The 26,098-nt window shown below is 32.2% G+C and overlaps 1 protein-coding gene across 1 annotated transcript; it reads right to left on the reverse strand.

Annotated features, from left to right (window-relative positions):
* Positions 1 to 1,603: 1,603 nt before the first annotated feature.
* LOC139512023 (alpha-N-acetylgalactosamine-specific lectin-like) lies at positions 1,604 to 26,098 on the reverse strand. The gene is made up of 3 exons (XM_071299328.1): positions 25,464 to 26,098; positions 16,099 to 16,272; positions 1,604 to 2,366 (listed from the first exon to the last, which is right to left on the reverse strand). The coding sequence occupies exons 1-3, from the start codon at positions 25,798 to 25,800 to the stop codon at positions 2,140 to 2,142; spliced, it is 738 nt and encodes a 245-aa protein (XP_071155429.1). The 5' UTR covers positions 25,801 to 26,098; the 3' UTR covers positions 1,604 to 2,139.

Below are 26,098 nucleotides of genomic sequence, written 5' to 3' on the forward strand. Positions count from 1 at the left end.
CCATCCAACATGCTCTCATTTTCCAGCAACCCGAATAGCCCGTATTTCAGACCGATCGTTTCTATCTTGCATGACTTGCGGGTTGCATTAATTGAAAATACATTAAATACTTGCCACTGGACGCACAACAAGCAATTATATTTTACCAATAATGCATGCACATGATTTTTAGCTGATTATTAGACCCTCTTTTTGTATCGGGTTTTGGTAAAAGTTAAGACGGGAGAGCTCACTCTATAGACTTCTTGCATGCACACCAACCAGCTTGTTTTCAAGCCAGGAACATTGTTAGTGATTGTCCAATTTTTCTTTATATCTTTATTTGGTGTGAATGACATAATGTTGATATTGTTTTTTTGTAATACTCACATTTTTCAGACAAGGGACAAGTTTTAAAAATTATATACACATTTGTCTAATTGAAGACTGCATGACTTTTGTTGTCGCCTTAATGTATTTTGACGTGTTCGTGTGTTGGGATGATGTCACTCTAACCGTAATCTCTACATTTCCCGTAAATCGATTAAATTATAACATTATTTATTTAGGTTTGATATGAAGATTTGTTCACTTTTTTTTTTTTTTTTTTTTTTACATCTTTCCTCCAGTCTATCTAATTATTATTGAGTACTATCTTAGCTCATAACAATTGATGATTTGTGAAGTAGTTTTCATTCAGGGAAATTTTATTTCTTTTTGATGCAATAAGTTCTTATATTGTACCGTTATAACTGTCACAGGTTAGGAGAAGGTTAACACATTCAAACTATATTTGATTTATATGTTTTCGAGTTTAGTATGGCGTCCATTTTCATTGAACTAGTACACATGTTCAGTTAGGGGGTCAACTAATTTAGCTCGCCTCCGGTTGCGGGATTTTTTTTCGCTGTGTTGGCGATCCAATGTTGGCCTTCGGTTGTTTTCTGTTCTTTGGTCGAGTAGTTATCTCTTTGACATATTCCCTCATTTATAATAGCAATTTTATTATTATAGTTTAACCCCCGCCATATTCTTTTTGTGCGCATCCAAAGTCAGGAACCTGTAATTCCTTGGTTGTCGTTTTTTGTTGTATTACATATTTGTTTTTCGTTCATTATTTTGTACACAAATTAGGCCGTTGGTTTTTGCGTTTGAATTATTTAACATTTGTCATTTCAGGGACTTTTATAGCTAAATATGCCGTATTGGCTTTGCTCATTGTTGAAGGCCGTACGGTGATCTATAGTAACTGTTGTTAATTTCTGTGTAATTTGGTCTGTTGTGGAGACTTGTCTCAGTGGCAATCATACCACATCTGATTTTATATTAGACGACATCCGCATTTTAGTACATAATTTAATTTTCTGTTAAAACGAAAATCAATGTGTCAAGTTTTACACGCAGCGGAATTGCCAACTTGTCCCGAACAGTATCAATAAATTAATTAAGTGTTCACTTCACTGTATGATATTATTCAATTTAGCATCACTCGTGCAGGTCCAATTGTTCTTCAAATTCCATGAAATAAGCATATTGTCTTATAGTTCTTGTGGAGAAACAGACTGTTCTGAATATTTTCAATAACGATTACTGCCGATTCGTTTATAGTAACAACATTCTTCACTTAAGTTGAATATTCATTTTAATTGCAAAAATTGCATTACACAAAATTTCAGAATTCTACATGATTAGTACAGGATTTCAGTGATGTTTTTTTCATTATGGTGAATTATATATTGCATTAGGTCACTAGCACACTATGTAAAGCATTATTTCACTTGTTCATCCTCAATTTCTTCTTCTGTTGAAATCTCACCGTGTTGTTTTTATAAAGGGACATGAAACCACTACTAACTGTGTATTGAAATAAGACCCGCCTACAAACCCTATATGAAATATACATGGTCTCCACGCGGTTGCTTTTAAAGAATTCCTAGAAATGTATTGGAGGTAAGCTACCTCTTACATTCCCTTGTTATTTCATCAAATAGACTCCAAATAAAAGTTGACAATTTAGTCTTATATATTAAATATAATCAAATATATTAGCTTAGACGAGCAGCAAACAAAATGTCAAAGGTCATCTGAAATCATCATTTATAGATTTTGAATGAGGAACGTAAATAAACGCTCACAAACTTAGTCATATAATAAACTAATCTACTTCATGTTTATTTCACAAACAAAGCAATATTGGCTGTTTCCTGTTACGTCATGGAAGCGATATCCATGATTTTTCCAAAGATTTAAATGTATATCAGAGGCGCCATTTCCAGGTTGGTTGGTTCCCCATTGTTTAAATGTAATTTGTGAACCATCGTCGTACCTCCATATGCCTTGTCCGTCTTTTGTGCCTTGTACATAAGTGTCTACTATATTCTTAGCAGCTGAAAGACAAAAAGTATTGTATTATTTCAAGTTTTGAAAAAAAGAAGATGTGGTACGATTGCCAATGAGACAGCTCACCACCAGAGCCCAAATGACGTAGCAATTAGTAAACATACCGCATCTATGATCAGCTTATATACATGTCGCAAGTTGTATTTAAATAAAATGGCAAATGTGAAAAAATGTTCATCTCACACAACGTTCAATTTTTTTTTCATATTTTGTTCTCTCTAGATATGTTAAATTTAATATGCACATGCAAAATGACTGTTAATTAAAGAACATTTTCGAATTCTTTAAAACAAAATTGTGCATGTTTTTTACATCTTTTATTTAAGGGGTCATGAGATGTTATTTTACAGTTCTTCTAGGTTTGATGCAAAAGGGATTCATTTATTTGGTTATCAGTACATAACTTGGATACGGAAACAATGAAATATAAATAAAGTAAATAAAGGCAACAGTAGTATACCGCTGTTCAAAACTCATAAATCCATGGACAAAAAACTAAATCGGGGTAACAAACTAAAACCGAGTGAAACGCATTAAATGTAAGAGGAGAACAACGGCACGACACTAAAATGTAACACATACAGAAACGGACCAAATTTCCCAAAACACAATGTTAAATACATGCAAAGGTTTGAAGAAATTAATACTTAAGTGAGTGTGTGACATTTTTACGCCGGACGATATGTATCCCATGATACGCCGTCATTGATGGCCGTATAAAAAGGCTAAATGACAAATTGCACACCTCAAAGCACTACACTGCAACACGGACCACGACAAAATCCGGGGTGTACTCGTGTACTCTTGAGGGTTTAAAACGTCCGGCGTCGCCGAAAACTCCTGTCTTGATGCCCATGACAAATCAAAATCAAAATATATGTACCACAATATGCAATGATTTCCAGCTTTGAAACTTAGATAGGATCTCTAATTTGGTAAGATTAGTAAAACTACATTTTAATAAACTAGATAGTTATGCAATTAGTTGAAAATCAGAGGGAGAATAATCAATCCTAATGGTAGCCAAATAATTCAGCAAGCCAGCCCCTATTCTTCTGAAAGTAGCGTATCAAAATAAATTTCGACTTACAAAATCTAAGTGGAGATATTTATTTCAGAAACACAGAAATTGATATATTTTTTTTTAAACTACATTGTACCACTGTGTCTGTGTCGCTGGTTTTGAATGTTCATTTCTTATTGAATAGTCCACTCAGTCACCACTGCTTTTATATTTGAATGATGTAAATGATGTTTTCCCCCGGTAAATTACCAGTTTGTGAAACTACGTTATCAGACTACACATAATTTCCCCTTTAAACGGTTTAGGCCATTTGGATTTTAATACTTTTGATCCCGAATCTACTATCTGAAAGTTTTTTTGAAAAAAAGGTGCTTTAATTAACTTCATCTGAATTCGTTGGTACATTTGCAGTGAGGAATATCAGTGCTTATATAGCAAGTGCTTGTTGTTTCCACACTTTAGATACAACGTAGTACGTCTTGTTTGTAAATTAATATGTAATAGAGTAAAACCCAAGATAGCATCTCATGCATAAAAAGTAGAACCTAAACGGTATCAATTGTGAAGGTCTTTTTAGACATTTTTACCTATTATGTCTGTTTGTTTTGTTCACCCATCGTTGTCAATATAATGGAATTTAATGCGACTGTCAAACAAGTGAGAGGTTTAGCTAGCTATAAAACAGGTTTAATCCACCATTTTCTACATGAAAAAAATGCATGCACCAAGTCAGGAATATATTGCCATTTAAATAGGGACTTTCCGTCTTACATTTTCCTCGGAGTTTAGTATCTTTGTGATTTTACTTTTTGCTCTTGAACTTTTGATATTTTTTTATTTTTTGGTTTCGAGTGTATCATAGGTAATTGCTGTGCACACAGGCGCATATTATTGCTATTGTAATATCGATAAATTAAAGAATACAGCAAATAGATGAAGATGAGGGGATATTTTAAAGAATATTTTCACACAAATTTAACCGGAACAAAAACAAAGGGTCCATCCCCCTTAACACATGTGCTTTTAAAGATCCAATATGTCTCTATCAACAACAAGAGCAGTATGAACACGATCATCGATCAGATTAAAAATAAGTTACAGCAGAAAGTCAGATTATAAGTATATAAAAGAAGTATTAATTCTACAAATAAAAATAACAGGAAGAGAAAAAAGACTAAATATTGGCAAAGAAGGAAATAATCGAGAACAAGTATCCCGAATTTAAAAAAAGATAACATGAACCATACTAATTCTGTATTAATTATACAGTTTTTATACTTTCATAATATGTGATTCGATAAATCAATCAATGAAAGTTATCCTAGGAATTATAATATGTATTATTTAAAAAAATTATTATAATTATATCCGATTAACATCTTTTTTCTAGTAGTCATTGATATTGTACGATGTCACTATGAACCATTAAATTTTATATTTTGACAAATTAAACCTTTTCAGAAATAAATAATGATCTTGCAAATTATGACGTCCATTCTTAGGTAAAATGCGTCTTGAGCAACCAGAGCTTCAAACGCATTGACGTTCCAAAGATGCAACATCATTACAGAATCATATTATTATAATAGTTGTTTTTAAATATTTAGGACTTGTTCGAGACTTGAATATGTATGTATGCCATAGCAAGATACTGTGCATTGTAAGCCGGGTTTGAATCCATTCAAAATAATAAAAGTTACAGACATAAGATCAGAGGCATGTTTGTCTGCGAAACAAAAATCATATACACCCTAATATAACACATGATTTTTTCCCTACAAAATAACAAGTGTCTTGCGACATATTAGACCAAATAATTATGACGTCTTGCAAGGCTTTTGAATTTTTTTTTCTAGATCGCCTTCCTACGCTTGTACAAATGCGACCCCAAAAAAAAAAGACTTGCAAGACGTCATATTATATAATTATTTGGACTAGCGAATTATATACAGTCTGTCCTTTTGGAATGGGTAGAATCATTCATTCTTTTGGTAAATGCCACTCAAATCTTGTATGCGATGATTCGGCCTTAATATGACAGAAACATTGAAACTTAAATTGTGAATGGAAATGGGGAATGTGTCAAAGAGACAACAACCCGACCATAGAACAGACAACAGCAGAAGGTCACCAATAGGTCTTCAATGCAACGAGAAATTCCCTTCTCGTACCCGGAGGCGTCCTTCAGCTGACCCCTAAACAAATATATATACTAGTTCAGTGATAATGAACGCCATACTAAACTCCAAATTATTCACAAGAAACTAAAAATAAAAATAATATAAGACAAACAAAGGCCAGAGGCTCCTGACTTGGGACAGGCGCAAAAATGCAAAAAAAAAAAACCTGAATGTTTTCTCTTATTCTATACAACAATTTAAGTTACCACGTGAAGTATTTGGACATTTGATTACATATGTTTTCATAAGCATTCGTTTGGTAAAGTTTTAGGGTTAGACTGTGCATTGGACAGTCTGCAATTGTTAGTTAGATTCCTAATCACTATAAATCATTTATCAGCTTAACATTTTATCAGTAGTGACACGGCGGGTGTGACTCGTGGAGCGATGGATGTTTCTCAAACTTTAGATTTCTGTGTTTTGTTTGGTTGACTATTATTTATCTTTACATCGTTTCTGTATTTGTCCATGCGGGTAAAACGTCAATTAGAAAGCTATCGAACGACAAAAACACCAAAGACTTCTGGAGAATAGTATATATTTTCTTGAATACAAAGATATCTTTTCAATAATCGATCGGGATGTCGAACCTGATCTGGTTTTTTTTTGTGGATTTGTGTTTAAATTTCACAACATTTGTTTGAGGCAAACTCAAGGAGAAGAAACCAAGTTTTTTTTTGGACGTACGGACAGACGGGACGAACATGGGTTACACTACGGCGAGGACATAAACCTAAAGTGTGACAGTCATTAACAAACGACAACAACTTAAGGAGGTAGACCTAGGTTAAGGGAAATAACTCTTAAAATCATCAGTACGCTTGTGTCAACCATTTTCAAAAATATATTCTATGCTTCTAGGTTACATAGATTATTTTCAATCTGTTTCAGGTAAATGCTTAAAATACATTGATGAACTTTACTTTTACAAACGCTTAACGGATTTAAAGAGTTATCTCCCTGAACCAAGGTTTACCCCCTTAATTACAGACTAAAGAATATGGCGGGGTTATACATTTTTGTGAGCGCTCTATTCTCCAACAGGTGTAACACAACAACAATAAAACAAACACAACAACAGAACAAACTACGAACCACTAAACCAACAAACCAACCAACCAACAAACCAACCAACCAACATAAAAACACACGAAGTATCGACCTAAGAGTACATATATCCCAGGCTAAAGTATCTATGAGTACACATATCCCAGGCTAAAGTATCTATGAGTACACATATCCCAGGCTAAAGTATCTATGAGTACACATATCCCAGGCTAAAGTATCTATGAGTACACATATCCAACGAATTTAGTTTCAAGACGTCACAAATAGTCTAAAAATCATGACCTTGTATGATTGATGAATAATGGGTTACCGTTTCAGGAGTTGCAGATTATCAGTGTGATACAGGCGACAAGGCACTGATGTATCACTAAAGATTCATGAGCGTTTACAGAAGACACATAAATTAAGATACACATATACAGCATAGCACATGTAGCAATGCATCTTTTAAAAATTCATCAAAATTATCATATGAGCAAAATTACATCGCTGAATTTAATTATTATATCGCTAATGGACATTTTAATTTATATTGTTTTGTGGTATCAAAAAATCAATCTTTGTTTCAAATCAACTCAACGTACAGAATAAAACAAAAGTGTCAGTCTGGTTTTTTTTGGACAAAACACAAGTCTGGAGAACGAAATTAGAGTCCATGTATCATTAATGAGTTTTAAGTGCATATATGTCACATACATATTGAGCAGACTTGGGGTAATTGTAATTGTAATCGTTAATCAGCTGTACTTGATTACAATTTTTCAAGTAATCATTGTAATCATTAATCAGCCAAAAATCTGATTACATGTAATTTAATTTAATCAATTACTTTTCAAAATACCCTGTAATTCTGATTACTTTTTGATTACATTCTGATTACAATGAAACAAAAATTGAACTGTGTTTATGGTCAATAAATATGATTCTTATTTAATAAATATTCAACATGTTAAAATAATTTGGTTTACTCTATAGCATTTTAATTGATGTCTTTACGTCAGTAAAAAATAAACTGTTATTAGTACTCTGTTGAAAAGTCATCATAAGCCTTACAATTTTATGTCTCTGGCCTTAGTAAAAGTTATTGTACATTTATTCACAATTTAAAGATGTTCTAAAATTATTTAATACACTGTTTCATATACATTTTGTACATATTTGATAAAAACTGTTATATTTAAGTAATAATTATGTTATACTTCTCTTTAACCCTAAATAATAATCTTTTGTTAATATTGTGATTTTGTCAACTCAAAGTTGACTGGTAGGAAACCAATTAAGGTTTGTTTTTATTGCAATTTTTAATTGAATATAGCTGTAAGACAATATATATGATAAAAGATTAACCAGACATGTGAAAAATTATCTTATTAGCACAAACTAAATTAAAAGTTGGACAACTTGATATCTTGTTTAAAATAATTTTTTTTATATACTTGGACTAGACATGAATGCTTTGATTTAAAGTACTTGTATTTGGTTTATAATTTGATAAAACAATTCTATTAAAAATTGACATAGTTTTCAACTGGTAACTTTATTTCATCCATAATTTAACTTCCATAAACTGCACCTAGAAATACATATAAAGTCTGTAAGAAGTCAGTAGACAAATAGCAAACTCTTTATAAAGCTATATTTCAATTGAAGCTGAATAATTCAGATATCAATGATGGCAAAGTGTAATGGGTTCAATGATTCAATGTTCATGTATGTATGTAGTGAAATTTTGTGGTTTATTAAATAGATGAAGTTTGAAGTTATCATTTTATAATACAAAATCTTTCTAAAAAGTACTATAGTTGTTTTAAACGTTAATTCATTCACATCATTCAAATCGGTTATATTTTTAAATTCATTGTAATCAGATGTAATCATGATTACTTTGCCAATGTAATCATTAATTTAATCAGACACTTTCAGAAATGATGTAATCATTAATTTAATTTAATCGTACAAATGACAAAGTAATTGTAATTTAATCAATTACATTGAAAGTAATCGGACCCATCTCTGATATTGAGTAATTTTAATCAGCTATAAGTAACAAAAATGACAACGTTTCTGAATACAATCTATATCATTGCACTGAAATTTTCAGCTTATTAGAATAAACTATTGGATTGGCTGCGAAATCTTTGCAATTCTAGAAGTAACAATTCATTATTAGATTGTTATCAGTTAATACGTACAGAATATCTAAATGACGTATTAAATTTTTAACGAAGTACCTTTTGTTGGCTATTAATCGTTTGTTTCTCTGTCCTATATTTTCTCCCATTTATTTGTATTGTAGTCCTGTCATGCAATGTTGTCATTGTAATGTTATGATTAACATTGCCATTAATGCGGGAGGTTTGGCATGCCACAAAACCAGGTTCAACCCACCATTTCTATCTTAAAATACCCTGTACCAAGTCAGGGAAATGGCCATTGTTATATCATAGTTCGTTTCTGTGTGTGTTACATTTTAATGTTGTGTTTCTGTTGTGTCGTAGTTCTCTTATATTTGATGCGTTTCCCTCAGTTTTAGTTTGTTACTCGGATTTTTTTTTCTATCGATTTATGAATTGTGAACAGCGGTATACTACTGTTTCCTTTATCTAATATATGCTTTCTGAATATTAGAATCTTCTTAATAGTCACGAATGAATGTCTTGCATAATATAATCCATTACTGCAAAAACATAACTGTTGAGAGTGGAGAAATACTAAAGTACACGAGTTATAGTGGTACGTCATCAGGCAAAGTTGCCTTTTGTCAGAACGCCACAGGAGGAAATTCAGGAGAAATCAAGAAAATCTAACGTAATAATTTCAAGCAATCATTTGCTGAGAAGAGATTTCTACTATTGATGAGAAATATCAGGAAATGTGAAAATAGCACAAAAAATAGAACAAATAGTACACAAAATTAGAGAAATTGATTTCCACGAAATTCACCTAAATCATATTCGAATATGCAGGTTAAGCCATGGCTACAGACGATGTAAATGAATAGCCACAAAGACAGGTACATGTATACAGACAATCGTATACGAAAAGGGAATGACGGTGACATAATGGTTTGGCAATACAAAATCCAGAATCAAATAGTCAATGAAAAGGATGATATGAATTAAGAAAAATATCTATATGCTCAGAACAGTGACACTATTGGTCTAAAATATGTCTATACTCATAACAGATAGCGAGTTACGATATATCTGGTTTTTTTTGTAAAATAAGTTTTGGCTAGCAACTATTTTGACGCGGTACATATTTACTATTTCCGACTGAAGTAACTTTGAAGCTTATATTAGAAACTTTTAAAATAATTCAAAACCTCATAAGGAAACAAAATCAACACAAAAATTATCTCGACCTTACTACTGAAAACAGACAGACCTTACTACAGTAATCAGACATAGACAATAATAGTGCATTGACTTGACATGTCAACGATATAAGGCTGAGGCTTAGAAACGGGGAAATGCGAGGATCTGCCGAGCTTTTTCCCCATTTCGTGCCGAATTCTTATATCGTTGATATGTCAAGTAAATACACTATTATTATCTTTACACTGCAATCTAGAGAAAAAAAACCCATGTTCATTAGTTGTTTATAGTGTTATTATTGTCTATTTGATTTAAATTTTGGGAAATCCCCCTTTAAAAGGTCTCATATCTGGCGGCAAAATATACATAGACAATAATAGTGCATTGACTTGACATATCAACGATATAAGGATGAGGCTTAGAAACGGGGAAATGCGAGGCTCTGTCGAGCTTTTTCACCGTTTTGGGCCGAATCCTTATATCGTTGATATGTCAAGTCAATGCACTATTATTGTCTTTATACTGCAATCTAAAAAAAACATTTTCAATTGTTGTTTCATGTGTTAATGTTATTATTTGCTTAAATATTGGAAACTTCTCCCTTTTATAAAAAGGCCTCTTATCATGCAGGCGGTGAAATATACAACACGATGAAATGTACGTGGTGACCGAATTTGTTTGAGGATGAACTAAAATATCAGCAATAACCATAAAACATAATAATTTATAGTTTGCAAACCAAAAATATTAACAAGTGAAATATGTTATTTTTCTAAAAATTGCAAAAGAAATAAGTTTGAGTCGTTGTATACATTGGAAACAAGAACAGGTTGAATAGGTCGTATGAATAATTAATTATAACTTCGGAAATTTCTATATTCATGAGGAAAAGTGATATCAGGTCAGTGACTGTATATGACATAGAAATATACGGTCAACGCATTTTGACTGCTCAAATAGAACGAGTGCAGTATAAATCACAATGAACATAATGAAATGTACATTCCCTGTTGAAACCAGTCGATGGTGAACGAATGCGTTTGAGTATGGACTAAAACATCACCAATAAACACAAAACATAATGATTCATAGGTTTTAAACAAAAAATATGTGAAATATGTTTTTCAAACGACTCTAAAAGAAATCAGCTTGAGTCATTCTACGCTTCGTTGTATACATTAGAAACAAGGACAGGTTGAAGAGATCATTATGAATATTTAAATTTATCCTACTATACAGATACATATCGATCGATATGCTGCATCTAATTACTATACATATATCGCGTTAAAGCTCCGCCCACTGCCGGATTGAGTATTGTATGAACCTGCGTGACCTCAGAATGTGTATTGCAATCGCGTTCCAATGACGTATTGTTTGACCTTATGCGAATTAACGATAACATTTATACGCTCTGTTTTTTTTTCTCAAATATTTCTTTAAAGTAAAAAAATGAATAAGAATGACACCAATTTTCTGATAACATACACACATGAACAGCAGTCTTTTCTACGATGACAATTATCGATTTCAAAACTTGAATGTATGAGTGTGTATCAAAATCAACCATGTCAATTTCAGCATGCGTGTTTAGTAAAATGTCAAGTATGAAGCGTAGGACAACTCGTACACTTCTATTTCAAATTGGACAATGTTTTATTATTTGTTTTTACTGTTGAAATTAGTTGTTATGTTAAAATAGATAATTATTCACCTTGAGCGATGTATTATTGTTGACGATTCGAGATTTTTGTTTTGCGAAACCGTCTTCAGCTGAATGTGTGATTATAATATTACTACGCGAGCCTCAATGGATTTCAAATCGAAAATGAATGCAAAAAATGTTTTTCAAAACACAAGCAATATACAGAATTAATTGCAGGATAAAGACAATAACTGTTTAGTGTCTTTAAATAACAGCTGTACTCGGCTCAAAATAGGAGTAATAGCTCGCTAAAGCTGACATTACACCTGTTTCCTAGCCTCGTACAAATACAGCTGATATTTAAAGACACTAAATAGTTATTGTCTATATGGTTCTGGCTCTACTTGTTAAATATTCATAAGGAAAAGGGATATCAGGTCAGTGACTGTATATGACATAGAAATATACAGTCAACGCATGTTGACTGCTCAAATAGAATGAGTGCAGTATAAATACCCTTCTGCAGTTAACAGACAATTCAGAATATCTGATATATATGTGTTCCCTGATTCATAAAAAAATACACTTTAATAGCTGCCAAAACCCCAGTCACGGATGAATTTCAGGAACCAACAACAGGAGATTCTCGTTGGTATTTGAGATTTAAGTTTGCTGGTGTTACGATCATTTATTACTATACTATATATAAAAATATTAATTTTCGCGAACCATTTAGGTCACGGAAATTCCAAAATATGGCATCAGTAAGGAGAGTTGTGCAAATAATGTGAATACACAGAACCCCCATCCAAATTATCTTTAGCTAAAAGTATTCATCATTTTCTATTTTATATGTACTAACAACATTCCATTTTTCTATAATTTCGATTGAAATATTCCAAAATCTTAGTTAAAATCGATCGAATGCCCCAAATAAACATTGTCTGATTGGTTGAAGTACTGTGGCGTCGATGATTAGCATAATAAGCCTCGATGTAAAGAATAAGCCTCGATGTAAATCACACGCTTCACATGAATAAGGAGAGTTTTACAAATAATGTGAATACACAGATCCTCCATCCTATTTATATTTTGCTGGAAATGTTGCAGTGTTCATCATTTCTGTTTTGATTCTGCTCACAACATTCCATTTTTTCTATAATTCCGATTTAAATATGTGGAACCCGCAATAAAAATAGATGGCCTCAATGATTATGATGATCTACTAGCAACGCAAAAAATTCCGTTACCCTGAGTTCTACGATGTTACATTAGCCTGGGATCCGGCCCAATCTAGCTGCGCGTCGTAAGGTCAAGATTAGCCAGGATCCCAGTCTAAATAAATGTTACATAAACCAACCAAATCACACATACAGAACTTTGCGCTCAAATGTAATTCTTGGTGAAGTATACGGGTAACTTCGTTTACGAAAATTTATACACACTTTATCATGAACATATTACCTGGCTTTTGCATATTCACGTTTTTTTTATGCTGAACTGTAGTCGAATTCAATTCTATACATTTTGTTTACATGAAGCAATAGGAGTAAGAATATTTATTTAGCGCCAATTTAACCAGCATCCTCACAAATCAACAAAATTATTTACCGGTATTTTTGTGAAATTTCAGTTCTATAGGTTATCAATTAGAGAAATTTTGGTAAGTATTACTTATTTATGTTAAGGTTCTACTGATGTGCTTCTCCAGATCTTTTTGACGGTCCGTTTTATCCCATTTATCTCAATACTATCTCCGATGACAGGAATGTCAACTCGACCTATTCGTGTCGAAAGGGAAAATCCAATCTATTTGATGAAATAACTTCTTCTTCAACGGTTCATGCATTATTTTTGTATTATTTGATAACCAATCACATTCACGTTGCATGTTTGCATGAAAATGGTTATGTACATGTATTAGTGAATTGTAAGGGCGATGCAGCATGCGAGGTCAGTGCGCGATCACGTGACATTATTGTTTGTAAACAAACATGCTCCCCGTGTAACACGTGTCTGAATTATCCTTTCAAAGTGTTATGAATCTTTCAATAACTATTTTATAATATTTTTTTTTTGTTTTTAGGTTTGCATATCAGTAGTCTAAGTGAATTAAAAATAGTTCCTAGTTGTGTGTGGGTTTATTTTAATAGTCTATAGAATTAGAAGGTAAGTCTACATAAGTTATATGTACATGTAACTAAATTAAAGTCTAAAGTCTAAAAAGATGACTCCACTTTCCCTCTATATTTAAAACCCGCTTAACAATTTAAACAGCATTTGCTCCCCTTGAAAGCTAATTTGCCCCTTTCCCGTCATTTCCCTTTAAATTCTCAAAAGTCATACTTATAGTCCATTTACATTAACGGCTGATTTGTGATTTTACCATCTTAACTGAAATTTTCATATTGAACACATTTGACCATTCAGTATGAGTTCCGATGTTTTTTGTCTTATATGAAGGAGGTTTTAGGTCATGTTTTCCTAAACACCTTATTGCTATTTGTCTGTCCGGATTGTTAAAACCACAAAATCAGATAGTGATGAATATGCAAGTTTTCAACAATCCCGGAAATTACACCTTATTTAATTATCGCTATTTAGTCCAATCTGGGAAAAACAGTCATACACTGTATGTACAACTTCCTGTTGGGGTCATGCGGCCGAAAATAAAGGTTTTCTAGTAGAGAGCTGAGGGAGGAAAACTTTAGAAAGCGATCATCAAGAAACTTTAATAGAGTATGATCCACTTTTTTTCCAAATTAAAATTGAAGTAAAAAATTATTTTGTTTAAAGTATTTACAATAAGTTAAAACGGGTCTCATTAAAAAGTATTGTGCATGGTGAATTGTTTCAACAGCCCCCAGATAGCTTCAACTGGATGAAAAAGTTGTGTAATTTTAGAATTTATCCGGTATGGAATAAATAGCGATTAGGTGTATTGACATCCACGAAAAAATATAGAAAGTAAAATACATGTAACTCCCCTTTAGGTTTTGATAAATATTGAATATGACATTAAAAGTTATAAAACTTTATTCTTTGAATATGTTTCTAGCGTAACATGCACGCTTAGTACTGCTTTTTATACGTCCGTCAAAGACGTGACGTATTATGGTATACAAATGTCCGGTGTCCGTCTGTCTGTCCAGCGTAAACATGTGGCACCGTAACTTGAGAACGACTTATCCAAATTTCATGAAACTTAATATTGTTGTTTCTTATGATGGTCACATGATCTGTATACTTTTTGGTGAAAATAAGATTAAAACTTTTTGAGTTACGACACATTGCAACTTAAACAGGGGTGTGTTTTTTTCACATGTCACACCGTATCTCAAAACCAATTCTTGATTATGGCTTAAAACTTTAAACACTTCTTAGTTACATTAATCTTAATATCTGTATACTTTTTGGTGATGATTCAAAATTTCATTTTTGAGTTATTGAGTATTTATCATGTTTTTTCCAAGTCCGGATCCATAATTAGTATCAAAAACCGGAAGTGTGCCATTTGGCCACAGACCACAATTAATTTCTCTATCATTTCTTTAGAACATTTTGTATCATTAAAAAAATTGCACCATGCACTTTTGTCAAATTTTTTGTGTGTCTTATGTATAGCACTAGTCCAAAAATATATCCAAAATTCAGAAAGATTGAAGCAATCACTTTTACAAATTTAGCCAATATACATCCATACCCCTATGGACAAGTCAAGAGATGTTCCGAAAACTGTAAATATGACCTTTTTGCACTTGGCCTAATCACTTATTCCATATCAAAATCAGTTTAAATACAACATCCAAAAAATTATTTCACCTCTCATCTTTCATATCCACCCAATAAAATCTAAGAAATGAGTGGGGAAGGGAAAGAAAAAAAATTAAGGAAAAATACACTCTAATTAAAAGGAACTACGAAAAGCGGGGTCATTAATTGTGGTCTTGGGCCATTTGCAATGTTTATGAAGCACCTGCTGTGCAAATTTCTTGGATTTTAATTTCATGTAAAATAAATATCACATGTTGATAGATTAAAGATAAAGAATACGTTTACTAATTCATAAATTTGGATCTATAATTAAAGCTTGTCAGCGGCTCGACCGCAAGTATTTATGTATCCGGTCTCTTGTTTATTTTAACCATGTGCAATATGAATATGTCAGGATTTTCCCGTAGTTGTAATCTTGCACGTGTTGTCATGTATAATGCAGCTCAGTTTTGATATTTGACTTGAATAGTGAACATCAATAAAATGTAGTCTCTTTACAAAGTCTGGATTATTTAGGTTCCTAATGGAACCACAGTTGTCCCCACGTTATGACCAAAAGGTGCCACGCAATAGCTGGTTATAAAAAATGTACAGACTTGGTGGGAAAATAAAGTAAAAAACAGCAATCAATGATCAATTAATCTAAACATGCAAACACATGTTTCTCCATTTGTTAACTTTGAGAAAAAAAATCTTACAAAATTTACAAACCTAATTCATTTTTAACAAATGTCCACATGTCATTACTATCAATTCTAACCAAAGCAGCATTATCAGCTTGACAAGCATTAGAAGATGCCAAGTGAGTTTTTGCTGTATTGTATGCCTTGATACACCGATCCAAATTCGCATCATACTTGTAGCCATTTGTCAAGGAGCACAAATCTAAAACAGAAATGAAAACATTAGAAAAACATATACTTATATATTAAATATCTACTAATGTTGTTTTGCTGTTGTTTTTTCTGTCGCTGTTGTTGCTGCTGCCAGTGGTGGTTTTGTTGTTGTTGCTTCTGTTTTTGTGTTTGTTGTGAAGTTTCCGCGCTTATTGATGTCGTTACCATTATTACTGTTCATTTGTTTTAGCTATATGTTAGGAGTTAATATCAAACTATAATTTCTATTATTTATGTTGATTTTTTAAAGTCATTATTCATTTTTCCAAGACATGTTGAACAAATAGTTACCGTATTTAAATGAACAAGTCAATGCCGGGTTCACAACACTTTAAGATTGAACGAATGTTTATTTTCATGTTATTATCTCTTATGTGCCTATTTTTACCCTGAATTTGCCTTATATTCACCCGCAACGATGGCTATGATGGTTTTAAAAAACAACATTTTATTTTTGTCTTGTTGCACCAGAGTTATCGTTCTTATTAACGTCTCCTCATTAACGTCTCCACGTTATTTTAAAAGAATTGAACGATGGACAGTCTGCGTGCTGAATGCTTCTTACTACCTGATTGGAAGATATTACTGAGACGTGAATAATTGAAGTTCGTTGATTGGTTGGGACAATCAAATCCTAGTAAATGTCTTTCAATCCCGTAGAGTATCGGATTTGTCCTCTCTATTTTAGAAATTAGATTTTGCCTGGTCATTCATCGTGCATATTGGTAAACAGGTAATTTTTATCTATAAATAACCGAATCTCCTCGAGTTTTGTAAACACACACAATAGTAAACGATATACTACTTCATAAAGTGTGACCTCACGTGCACGGTGTGTGGTAAAATTTATTGATTGATATGCAAGGCTATTCCAGGCGGAAACCCGGTTGAAATAGAACAAACGAATCGAAGCTCTTTGTTAGAGAAGGCGATGTAATGTTTACTATAGTAACAAAAAAATTAAAGTTAATAGAAACAAATAAAATGACAATTTTCTTCTCAATTACGAAGTGTTCTATTTTATAAACGCGCATTTGCATAAGGTTTCAATTTATCTATTACATAGTTAAGCAGAACAATTAGATATCAAGTCGACGACATGGGTATCTATCAAGTTGGATATAGAAAATGCATAACCTCCGATTTTGTGGAAAAATGTACCACGGACGGAGAACATATCTATCTATAAGTTCATTAATTTTCGTCTCTGCCCTTCTATTATGTGACTCAAGAAAAAAATCTAAAATATGGGTAACAATTGTATCGAAAAGAGAAAATTCTTATTTTAGGGCGTGTTTGAGTTGAATATTTTGTCTTGAAAACGTACAAAGCAAGAATATTTGATAAAGCCCGTAACAGAGTAGTGATCGAATTCGCGTTTCTTTACCGTTAGAATAAGTTATGTTATCGACAAACTTATTTCACAAGTGACATAATTTAATTTTCTTCATCGACAAAATATTTCATGCCCAACGTGTAAGTTTTAATTGATTAAGTCGAAGTTTTTTTTAACACAGTAAAACATTTTTTATAATCAACCTCTGTCATTGGCATTTTCATTTTAACGGTAAAGGATCAAATACGGGATCTCCGAAATTTCTCATTTGTTACGAGGAAATCATTACTCAAAAGACATATGTCTTTGTTCATGACACATATTATGAAATACAAAGGAGTTGAAATGATCAAATACTTTCGAACTGACGGAAACAAAAATACATAATCTAGAATGTGTGTTCTGTCATAAACAATGGCTTCGTCGTGCGAATCGACGAGATCATGTTACATGTAACTGATCTTAGCTGTAGAAACAGTTGGTGCGACCTCAATAAAATCTTTATCAATATAATATAAGCGATAAATATTCATGACTACAATGATAATGAATTTATTGGAGTCACATCCACTGTTTCTATTGTAAACATGAACTCGTCGGTTAGTGCAATGAAGACAATTTTAAAGATTGAGATTGTTGGTTTTTTCCTTACACTTTCGAGGTATTAAAATTATTTCAGTGTTAACACATGACATGGGCAAAATCTCTTTGTTCTTACTGTACTATAATCTGGATAATGCACAGCAAAGGTGTGCATTAACTACCTCAGATATACTGCACAGTTCAAATCTATTTTTACCTTTAGGGGCGGTTCCTAGATGTTGACAGGGGCGTTATTCTATCAAATTTAAAAAATATATCACCGAGTGTAGCGAGAGTAAAACAATATTGACGATTTTAAGGCAAAACACGATACTTTGTCCAATCCTAGGGTGAACGACATGTTCGTCCCCACCCCCGAATCCGACTTCTGCCTAGAAATTACGACAAAATTTAACTTTGTACAAACACCGTAGTTTCAAAATAGGAAAAAAGAAAGGTTTCTCATTCCTTTTTTTTCATCTTAGCTTGAACATAAAAATTTTATTATATTTTGCGTACAACATAAATCTTAAATCAGTGTTTTTAAGTCAGAAAGAAAGTTAAAACAATGTTTGGTCATTTCCGCCAAAAAAGAAATGTATCTAAGAATATCCGAATAAAAGAAATCTGATTTGGATTAGTTTTAGACTCAATGGAATTTAATATAACCACTTTTTCAATATCTATTCCTAGCTGGAGATCAATCAGACTTCATTTAGATGGACGTGTCTTAAAAATTAATACAGTAGATACAAAGAAATTTGGGGGAGGGGGGGGGGGGGGGGGAGATTGGAAAGAGAAACGTATTTTCTGTTTATTCAACATTTAAAATTTAGGTAATATAACATCTTCCTCGGTTAATCTTTCTCTATTAAAGCACATCATTGATGGAAAGATATTCAAAAGCAATTAATCTAAACTCAATAACCCTTTCAGTTATGATTTTTTTTTCATACAACGATTTGAAGGTACTCAAATTGTCAAAGTCTTAATCGTCACTTATTAAATAAAAAAATGGGAATAGATTAAATAGAAACATTAAGAAAAAATCTACCATTAAATCGCAATTTTACAAAAAGTCTAAACCCCAAAAAAGTTGTCAATTTAAAACTCACCAATGAAAGTCGTATTTCCCCCTTTCTTAGGATCCGTGGATTGCGGAAAATCGTCCACATCTAAAACGTTCACGTAAATTAATGACGTCATGTGTTAAAACAGTTATTGGCCAATCAAATCGGTATATAGAATTTTCTGCACGCGCTCAGGATGACCCTTTAACCCGAACTCCTACGTCGTTCGGGTTAATAAGGGTCACCTGAGCTGTGCAGATTAAATTCTATATACCGACTTGCTTGGTCAATAACTATAACTTAAACACATGACATGGGTAAAATCTCTTTGTTCTTACCGTTCTATAATCTGGATAATGCACAGTAAAGGTGTGCATTAACTACAAAATGTACCTCAGATATACTGCACAGTTCAAATCTATTTTTACCTTTAGGGGCGGTTCCTTGATTTTGAAAGGGGCGTTATTCTATCAAATTAAAAAAATATATCACCGAGTGTAGCGAGACTAAAATAATTTAACGATTTTATGGCAAAACATGATACTTTGTCCAATCCTAGGGTTAACGACATGTTAGTCCCCACCTCCGAATCTGCCTTGAAAATTAAATTACGACAAAATTGAACTTGGAACAAACATCGTAGTTTCAAAATAGGAAAAAAGAAAGGTTTCTTATTCCTTTTTTTCATCTTAGCTTAAAATGTTTTATTAAATTGTACGTACAACATAAGTCTTAAATCAGTGTTTTAAAGTCAGAAAGATTGTTAAAACAGTTTTTGGTAATTTCCGCCAAAAAAGAAATGTATCTAAGAATATCCGAATAAAAGAAATCTTATTTGGATTAGTTTTAGACTCAATGGAATAGATAACGACTTTTTGAATATCTATTACCCATATTTTGGGATCGAAATCAAAGGGGGTCATATTTAATTTTGTTTTAAAACAGGGAGATTAGCTGGAGATCAAGCAGACTTCATTTAGATGGACGTGTCTTAAAAATTAGTACAGTAGATACAAAGAAATTTGGGGGAGGGGGAGTAAAAGATTGGAAAAAGAAATGTATTTTCTTTTTATTCAACATTTAAAATTTAGAAAATATAACATCTTCCTCGGTTTATCTTCCTCTATTAAAACATGTCACTGATGGAATGAAATTCAAAAGCAATTAATCCAAATCCAATAACCCTTTCAGTTATGTTTTTTTTTCACACAACGATTTGAAAGTACTCAATTTGTCAAAGTCTTAATTGCCAATTATTAAATAAAAAATGGGAATAGATTTAACAGAAAGATTGAAAAAAAGGGTCTACCTTTAAATCGCAATTTTACAATAAGTCTAAACCCAAACAAAAGTTATCAATTTTAAACTTACCAATGAAGTCGTATTTCCCCCTTTCTTTACCCTACAATAAGCTTTCCCAGGTTCCGTGGATTGCGAAATATCGTCCACATTTAAAACGTTCACGCAAATTAATGACGTCATGTATTAAAACAGTTAATGGCCAATCAAATCGGTATATAAAATTTAATCTGCACGAGCTCAGGGGCATACTTCGATTCGTCCAACTCGGGTTAGTAGAGTCTATCGAGTTTACTCAACTGACAACCGAACCCCCCGAGTTTGACCTTTTGAACCACCCGAGTTAACTCGACATCAACCCTAGGTCGGGGCAGGTATAGTCGAATTTTAAGATCGCGTCAAGTAGTTGCAACAAATAAAAGTGATACAAATAGACTGGTATTTGACAAAATACAGCCGAAGAATAAAGCTGACAAGGGGAATTTATTATTGATCATTATTGCCAATATTGTTCATGTGTATATTTGGTCCTCAAATATTTTCAACTTCGTACTTTATTTGACCTTTTATAACATTTTTAATTCGAGCGTCACTGATGAGTCTTTTGTAGACGATACGCGCGTCTGGTGAAAATGTTGAATTTTATTCCTGGTATCTATGATGAGTTTATTATCAGCTGTCGGTGGTGGTTGGAAATAAAATAGAAATTTTAAATTGTTTTCTTTGAACGATTTTTCAAAGTTTCAATTTTTTTTTTAACTCACTAACAAACTATTTTTCAAAAGCAAACAGGATCAGGACTTCTTTGTGAAACACTATGTAATATATATATTTTTTTTAATGCTCAGCAAAAAACAAATTTTTTCACCTCCATTATAATAGTCAACTCGATGGAAGAGTTTTGACTTCGATTCGGAACGGTTGCGCACATGCGCATTAGCACTGACCTTTCAACTAGAGTTGGACGAATCGAAGTATGCCAGGGTGACCCTTAACCCGAACTCCTTCGTCGTTCGGGTTGATGAGGGTCACCTGAGCTGTGCAGATTAAATTCTATATACCGACTTGCTTGGTCAATAACTATAACTTAATAACTTAATTTAAAGTTAAATTTATTTTCCAATCTCTTCTGTTTAAAATTGTCGAAACTTCCGTTTTAAGATTTCTGTGGTAACTTATCTATTCTATAGTTAGGACCATTTTATAATAAATACCCTTTTGTACAAGAATACTTTTTTTATAGAAGTATTATAGATCTGCTGGTTAATATAGATTTTCTTTTATAACTTTCATTATTGTGACGACGCGCTATGAAATTAATTTATAAATGAAGTTGTATAGAAATTTTTGGTCAAAAACACAAATCTTTTAAACAGTTCGACGAGTGCGTCAATGTTACAGTACTCTGTTTACTGTAAGTTACTAAGCTTGGCCCGATTCATCTGTCATTTATGGAAACTAATTCACCACTTTCTGAGACATTCATTTTTATTTAACGATCAGACATGGAGCTACATTTGTAACTAAAGGAAAACTCTCAAATTAAAGAAATTTGACATGATATACTGAAACTTTCTGATAATCAATTAAACGACTGCTTTTCTTAGATATGTGATTTTTCATGGTCAAACCTTTTCATTGTTAACGGACATTTTGAGATTTTTATTGTAAAAAATGGTGTTTTTTTTTTTTAAGAAATCAACATTCAAAATTTAGAACTTCATGAACATGTACAGGAAGCTGAATTATTGCACATCTATGTACTACTAAAAATTGTACGTCACACATACGGTACACATTGTAGTCCGAAAAAATAAAGGACTTCATTCCTATCAAACACCTTTTTAATTGTTTACCAGTATATTTCTTTTAGTTTTGGGTAAAATTGTAAAGGAAATAATACTATCAAGACGTCCTTCCATAAATCTTTTTTTTTCTGCTCTGACTTTGAAGAAATGACTACTTGTCGCCCAATCGAAATGGTGCATGGACATATTTTGTTTCATATTATTACAATTATTTTCAATATTATTGGTATTAAACTTGATTATCGACACATGAAAGTTTGTCAGCATTGTCAATCTTTTTAACGTTAAAGTACCAATAGTTCGGTCACTACTCAATTAAGTTTGTTCTCTGTTACGGGCTGTACATCATCTCGCTTCAGATTCTATCATTTTTAAATATCAAAGCTACAGGTTGACTTTATAACCTAAAAAAATCACGGTACTAAAAGATGGAATATATGGGTCAAGTGAAATACCTATCTAATGAATCATAAACACAGAGTAGGTGTGTTCGAATAGCTATTTTTTTTTAACAAAAGTACTTGACGACAGTCTTTCAAGATGGATGATGAAAATGCATATCTTCGAAAACTAATAGTTGTTTGTGTGTGAAGACAACTAAAAAAAATTTGTCTGCCCTCCCACGAAATATTTAATTAGAATTTTTAAAAAATATTTATGAATTTTCAAAAATTCCACCTGACAACGTATTAGACAATAATTCTAAGTTGAATCAATGCAGACAAGATCATTAACTGATGCTCATTAGCTAGTAGATACATTTGTCTTTTAAAATACAACTGACATATAAGGATCGTAATGGTGCTATGCGGATAAATTTATCGGTTTTCAAGAGCAAAATTGGCAGCGCGTCATCCCTACAATGGCTTCCATTTCTACGATTGTGAAAATTAACTGGCGTAGTGGGGAGATAATTTTGACGAAGTAGAATCCTGACTGATTCTGAATGAATTAACCTACAAAGCGAGAACACTTTCCATTTCCATCAGCTAAGAGACGGCTAGCTTTTTTTAAAAGCTTTACTTCTTGTTGCGAACAATAACGTCATACTCTCCATATACATATATGATAATATATATAATAGTCTGGATAATCGAGACTACATTTATTCAATTTGTGAAAATCATTAATGTCAATAGAATTTTAAATCAGACCCAGCAATTCAGTGATACAATGTCGATAAAAACAAAATCAAATTAAACAAAATCAGTTTAAGGTAAACTAAAAGTTAAGTATTTGTACATTTTTGCAAAATTTAATTCCATTCAAATATTACTTTTGTGTAAAAGCTTTCTGTTTCAATAACTTTTTTTTTTCAAAAGGATGAACATATTAAAATAAATGTAGACACTAAATAATATTGAAGCGTCATATTCGGCTATAGTTCTAGGTATGTGCATGGAAGTATTATATTATTCAATATAATACTTCCATGGTATGTGTAAACACTTGATTTTTTTTTCAAGTTTAGAATGTATTTTGCTTATTGAAAGATTTATATTGTTTACCCTAAACAATATCAGGCACATCCATGTATGTAAACACATTAAAATGTATTTGAATATTTTCAAGGTTTAATTTTTTTTTAATGATTGTAAAATTGATTTTGATTTGATACTCCACCTGCATAGTTAAAAAAAAAATACACGAATCGTCCATTTTGATATTTTCATTGAAAGATCGGCTACTAAAAATGCAAGGAAGATCCTTCTTTGATCACGAAGAAGTTGATGTTAGTGTTTTTTTTTAAATTCCACTAAGGTTTAAAATGTCAAACACTGAAAACCACACTACTTTTGCTTCTGGTGTCTTTTTGTTGTTTTTCATATTTAACCTATTTTGTCTGTACTCAAAAGATTTAGTTAAGTAGTATTTAATATATCAACAGGAAATAATAAAAATACATTTTAGAGTACGGGGCATACCTCTTTAACAAAAAAACTCTTCAAGAGTTAATGTCAAAGCCATCCAAATCGAACTGACCAGTACATTATTGGCAATGACAAAGTGTTCACGTTTCCAATGATTTAGACACGTGGTATTATCGTTATCTTCGAAACCCGAATAATAATAAGTTGACCTATATTGTTTTGCCCATGTCATACATTGTGTTAAATTTCAAAATTGTAGTAAAAAGGTTATTATCCGGACAGGCATATATTGTCACTGTAGGGCATGTGCTGGCTTCGATCCAGGGATATAATAAATATAAATCTGACATATTGTTATGATGTTTCGTTGAGCTTTGGAAATGAAAATGAATACATAAACATACAATTACTCTTGAACAACATACTAGAATCAAGAAAGAGTTGACATATGTACAAACTTTTAAGTCATGAACATAATACATTTGCAATAGATTACAACACATTTTTGCCAAATGTAACAGAGCTTAGAATATTTAAATTATCAGTATCAAGGGTTATTTCAAACACTACTCGAAGGACCAAGAACGCAAAACACATACAAAATCCTTAAAATTATGATAGATGATGCCTCTTCTTTTTATTTATCATGTCTTTACACTTTTTGCCAAATTAACCAAAATGAGAGTAATTTTATTTATTTCGTACGTCCAAATCGTTGTTCTGTATTTTCATTGAACAGGAACACTCAGATCCAAATATTCATAAAGCTTATTATCAATAGTTGTGTCAATTTAGATTTCTATTTCATTCACATATATTCAACATCTGTACTTTTCATATAGACGATTAATTCGTGTTGAATAATTTCAAAATGTACGGACTCCTTTCTGAGTGGCTGTTCGTGTCATTGGTGGTATGAAAATACCCTATGCATTTTTCAACGCGTTGGTTTTATACTTTCAACGCTTTGGTTTTATACTTTCAACGCGTTGGTTTTATACTTTCAACGCGTTGGTTTTTACTTTCAACTGTCTACGAAACACTTACATAGAAAACTAAAGGCTGATGTTGAGTACCATGAAACCCACAAAATAGATGTGTGCTCTCAGATGCTCTTGGAGGTAACAGATCCTGCTTCACATGTATGCCACCCGTCTGTCAGAGAAATGTTGAAAACATAAATTTAAAAATGTTCATTTTAACAGAAAACTTACTTTGGCCTTTATGGTAAAATCTCCATCCATTTTCATTCGAAACACTATAAACTGCTGCCATCCTTGATAAATACATATTACAAACTTTTTCAGTGTTGTGAAAAAATATGGATTCACAATTTTCTGTTTGCAAACAATGTCTTGCACACTTTATTAAGCTCACAGGTTTTGTATATTTTAATGGTAATGCATTTGAAATCTTGTTTTCAAAATTACCGTCTCTTTGCAATTGAATATATATTGCACTTTGGTATGGTGCCCCGGCACTTGTACTTCGAGCAGAAAACATAAAAAGTACTACATTAAGAAACAATGCAAGGACGAAGTCCATGGTCATTTCACTGCATGCCACGATGTTACATAAATACTTTGATAAAACACAACACCCAAAACCTACGCACAGCACTGTATATAACTTCTCCGTTCACTAAAGCAAATATATTAAATATTGACAACGTCATATTGGTTACATCAAGATAATGTAACATTAATTTTGAAATCAATTTATGGGTAAACAAGTACTAATTATACGGATTTCCAATAATATTGAGGTAAAAATAAGAAAATTTGAACTTGATGAAATAACTTCGATTTATAACATTGCTCTTTTACTGTGACATAGATTTATTGTATTC

The sequence above is a fragment of the Mytilus edulis genome, chromosome 2 (assembly GCF_963676685.1).
Source record: "Mytilus edulis chromosome 2, xbMytEdul2.2, whole genome shotgun sequence".
Taxonomy (NCBI): Eukaryota; Metazoa; Mollusca; class Bivalvia; order Mytilida; family Mytilidae; genus Mytilus; species Mytilus edulis.

What these genes read in the sequence shown, in the direction of transcription:
- LOC139512023 (XM_071299328.1), bottom strand. Translation starts at nt 25,800, where the DNA reads ATGACCATGGACTTCGTCCTTGCATTGTTTCTTAATGTAGTACTTTTT. An exon ending in ATTTTACCATAAAGGCCAAA is followed by an intron (nt 16,273 to 25,463) that starts GTAAGTTTTCTG and finishes TTTCTGTTTTAG; the next exon opens with ATTTGTGCTCCTTGACAAAT. An exon ending in ATTTGTTAAAAATGAATTAG is followed by an intron (nt 2,367 to 16,098) that starts GTTTGTAAATTT and finishes TTTGTCTTTCAG; the next exon opens with CTGCTAAGAATATAGTAGAC.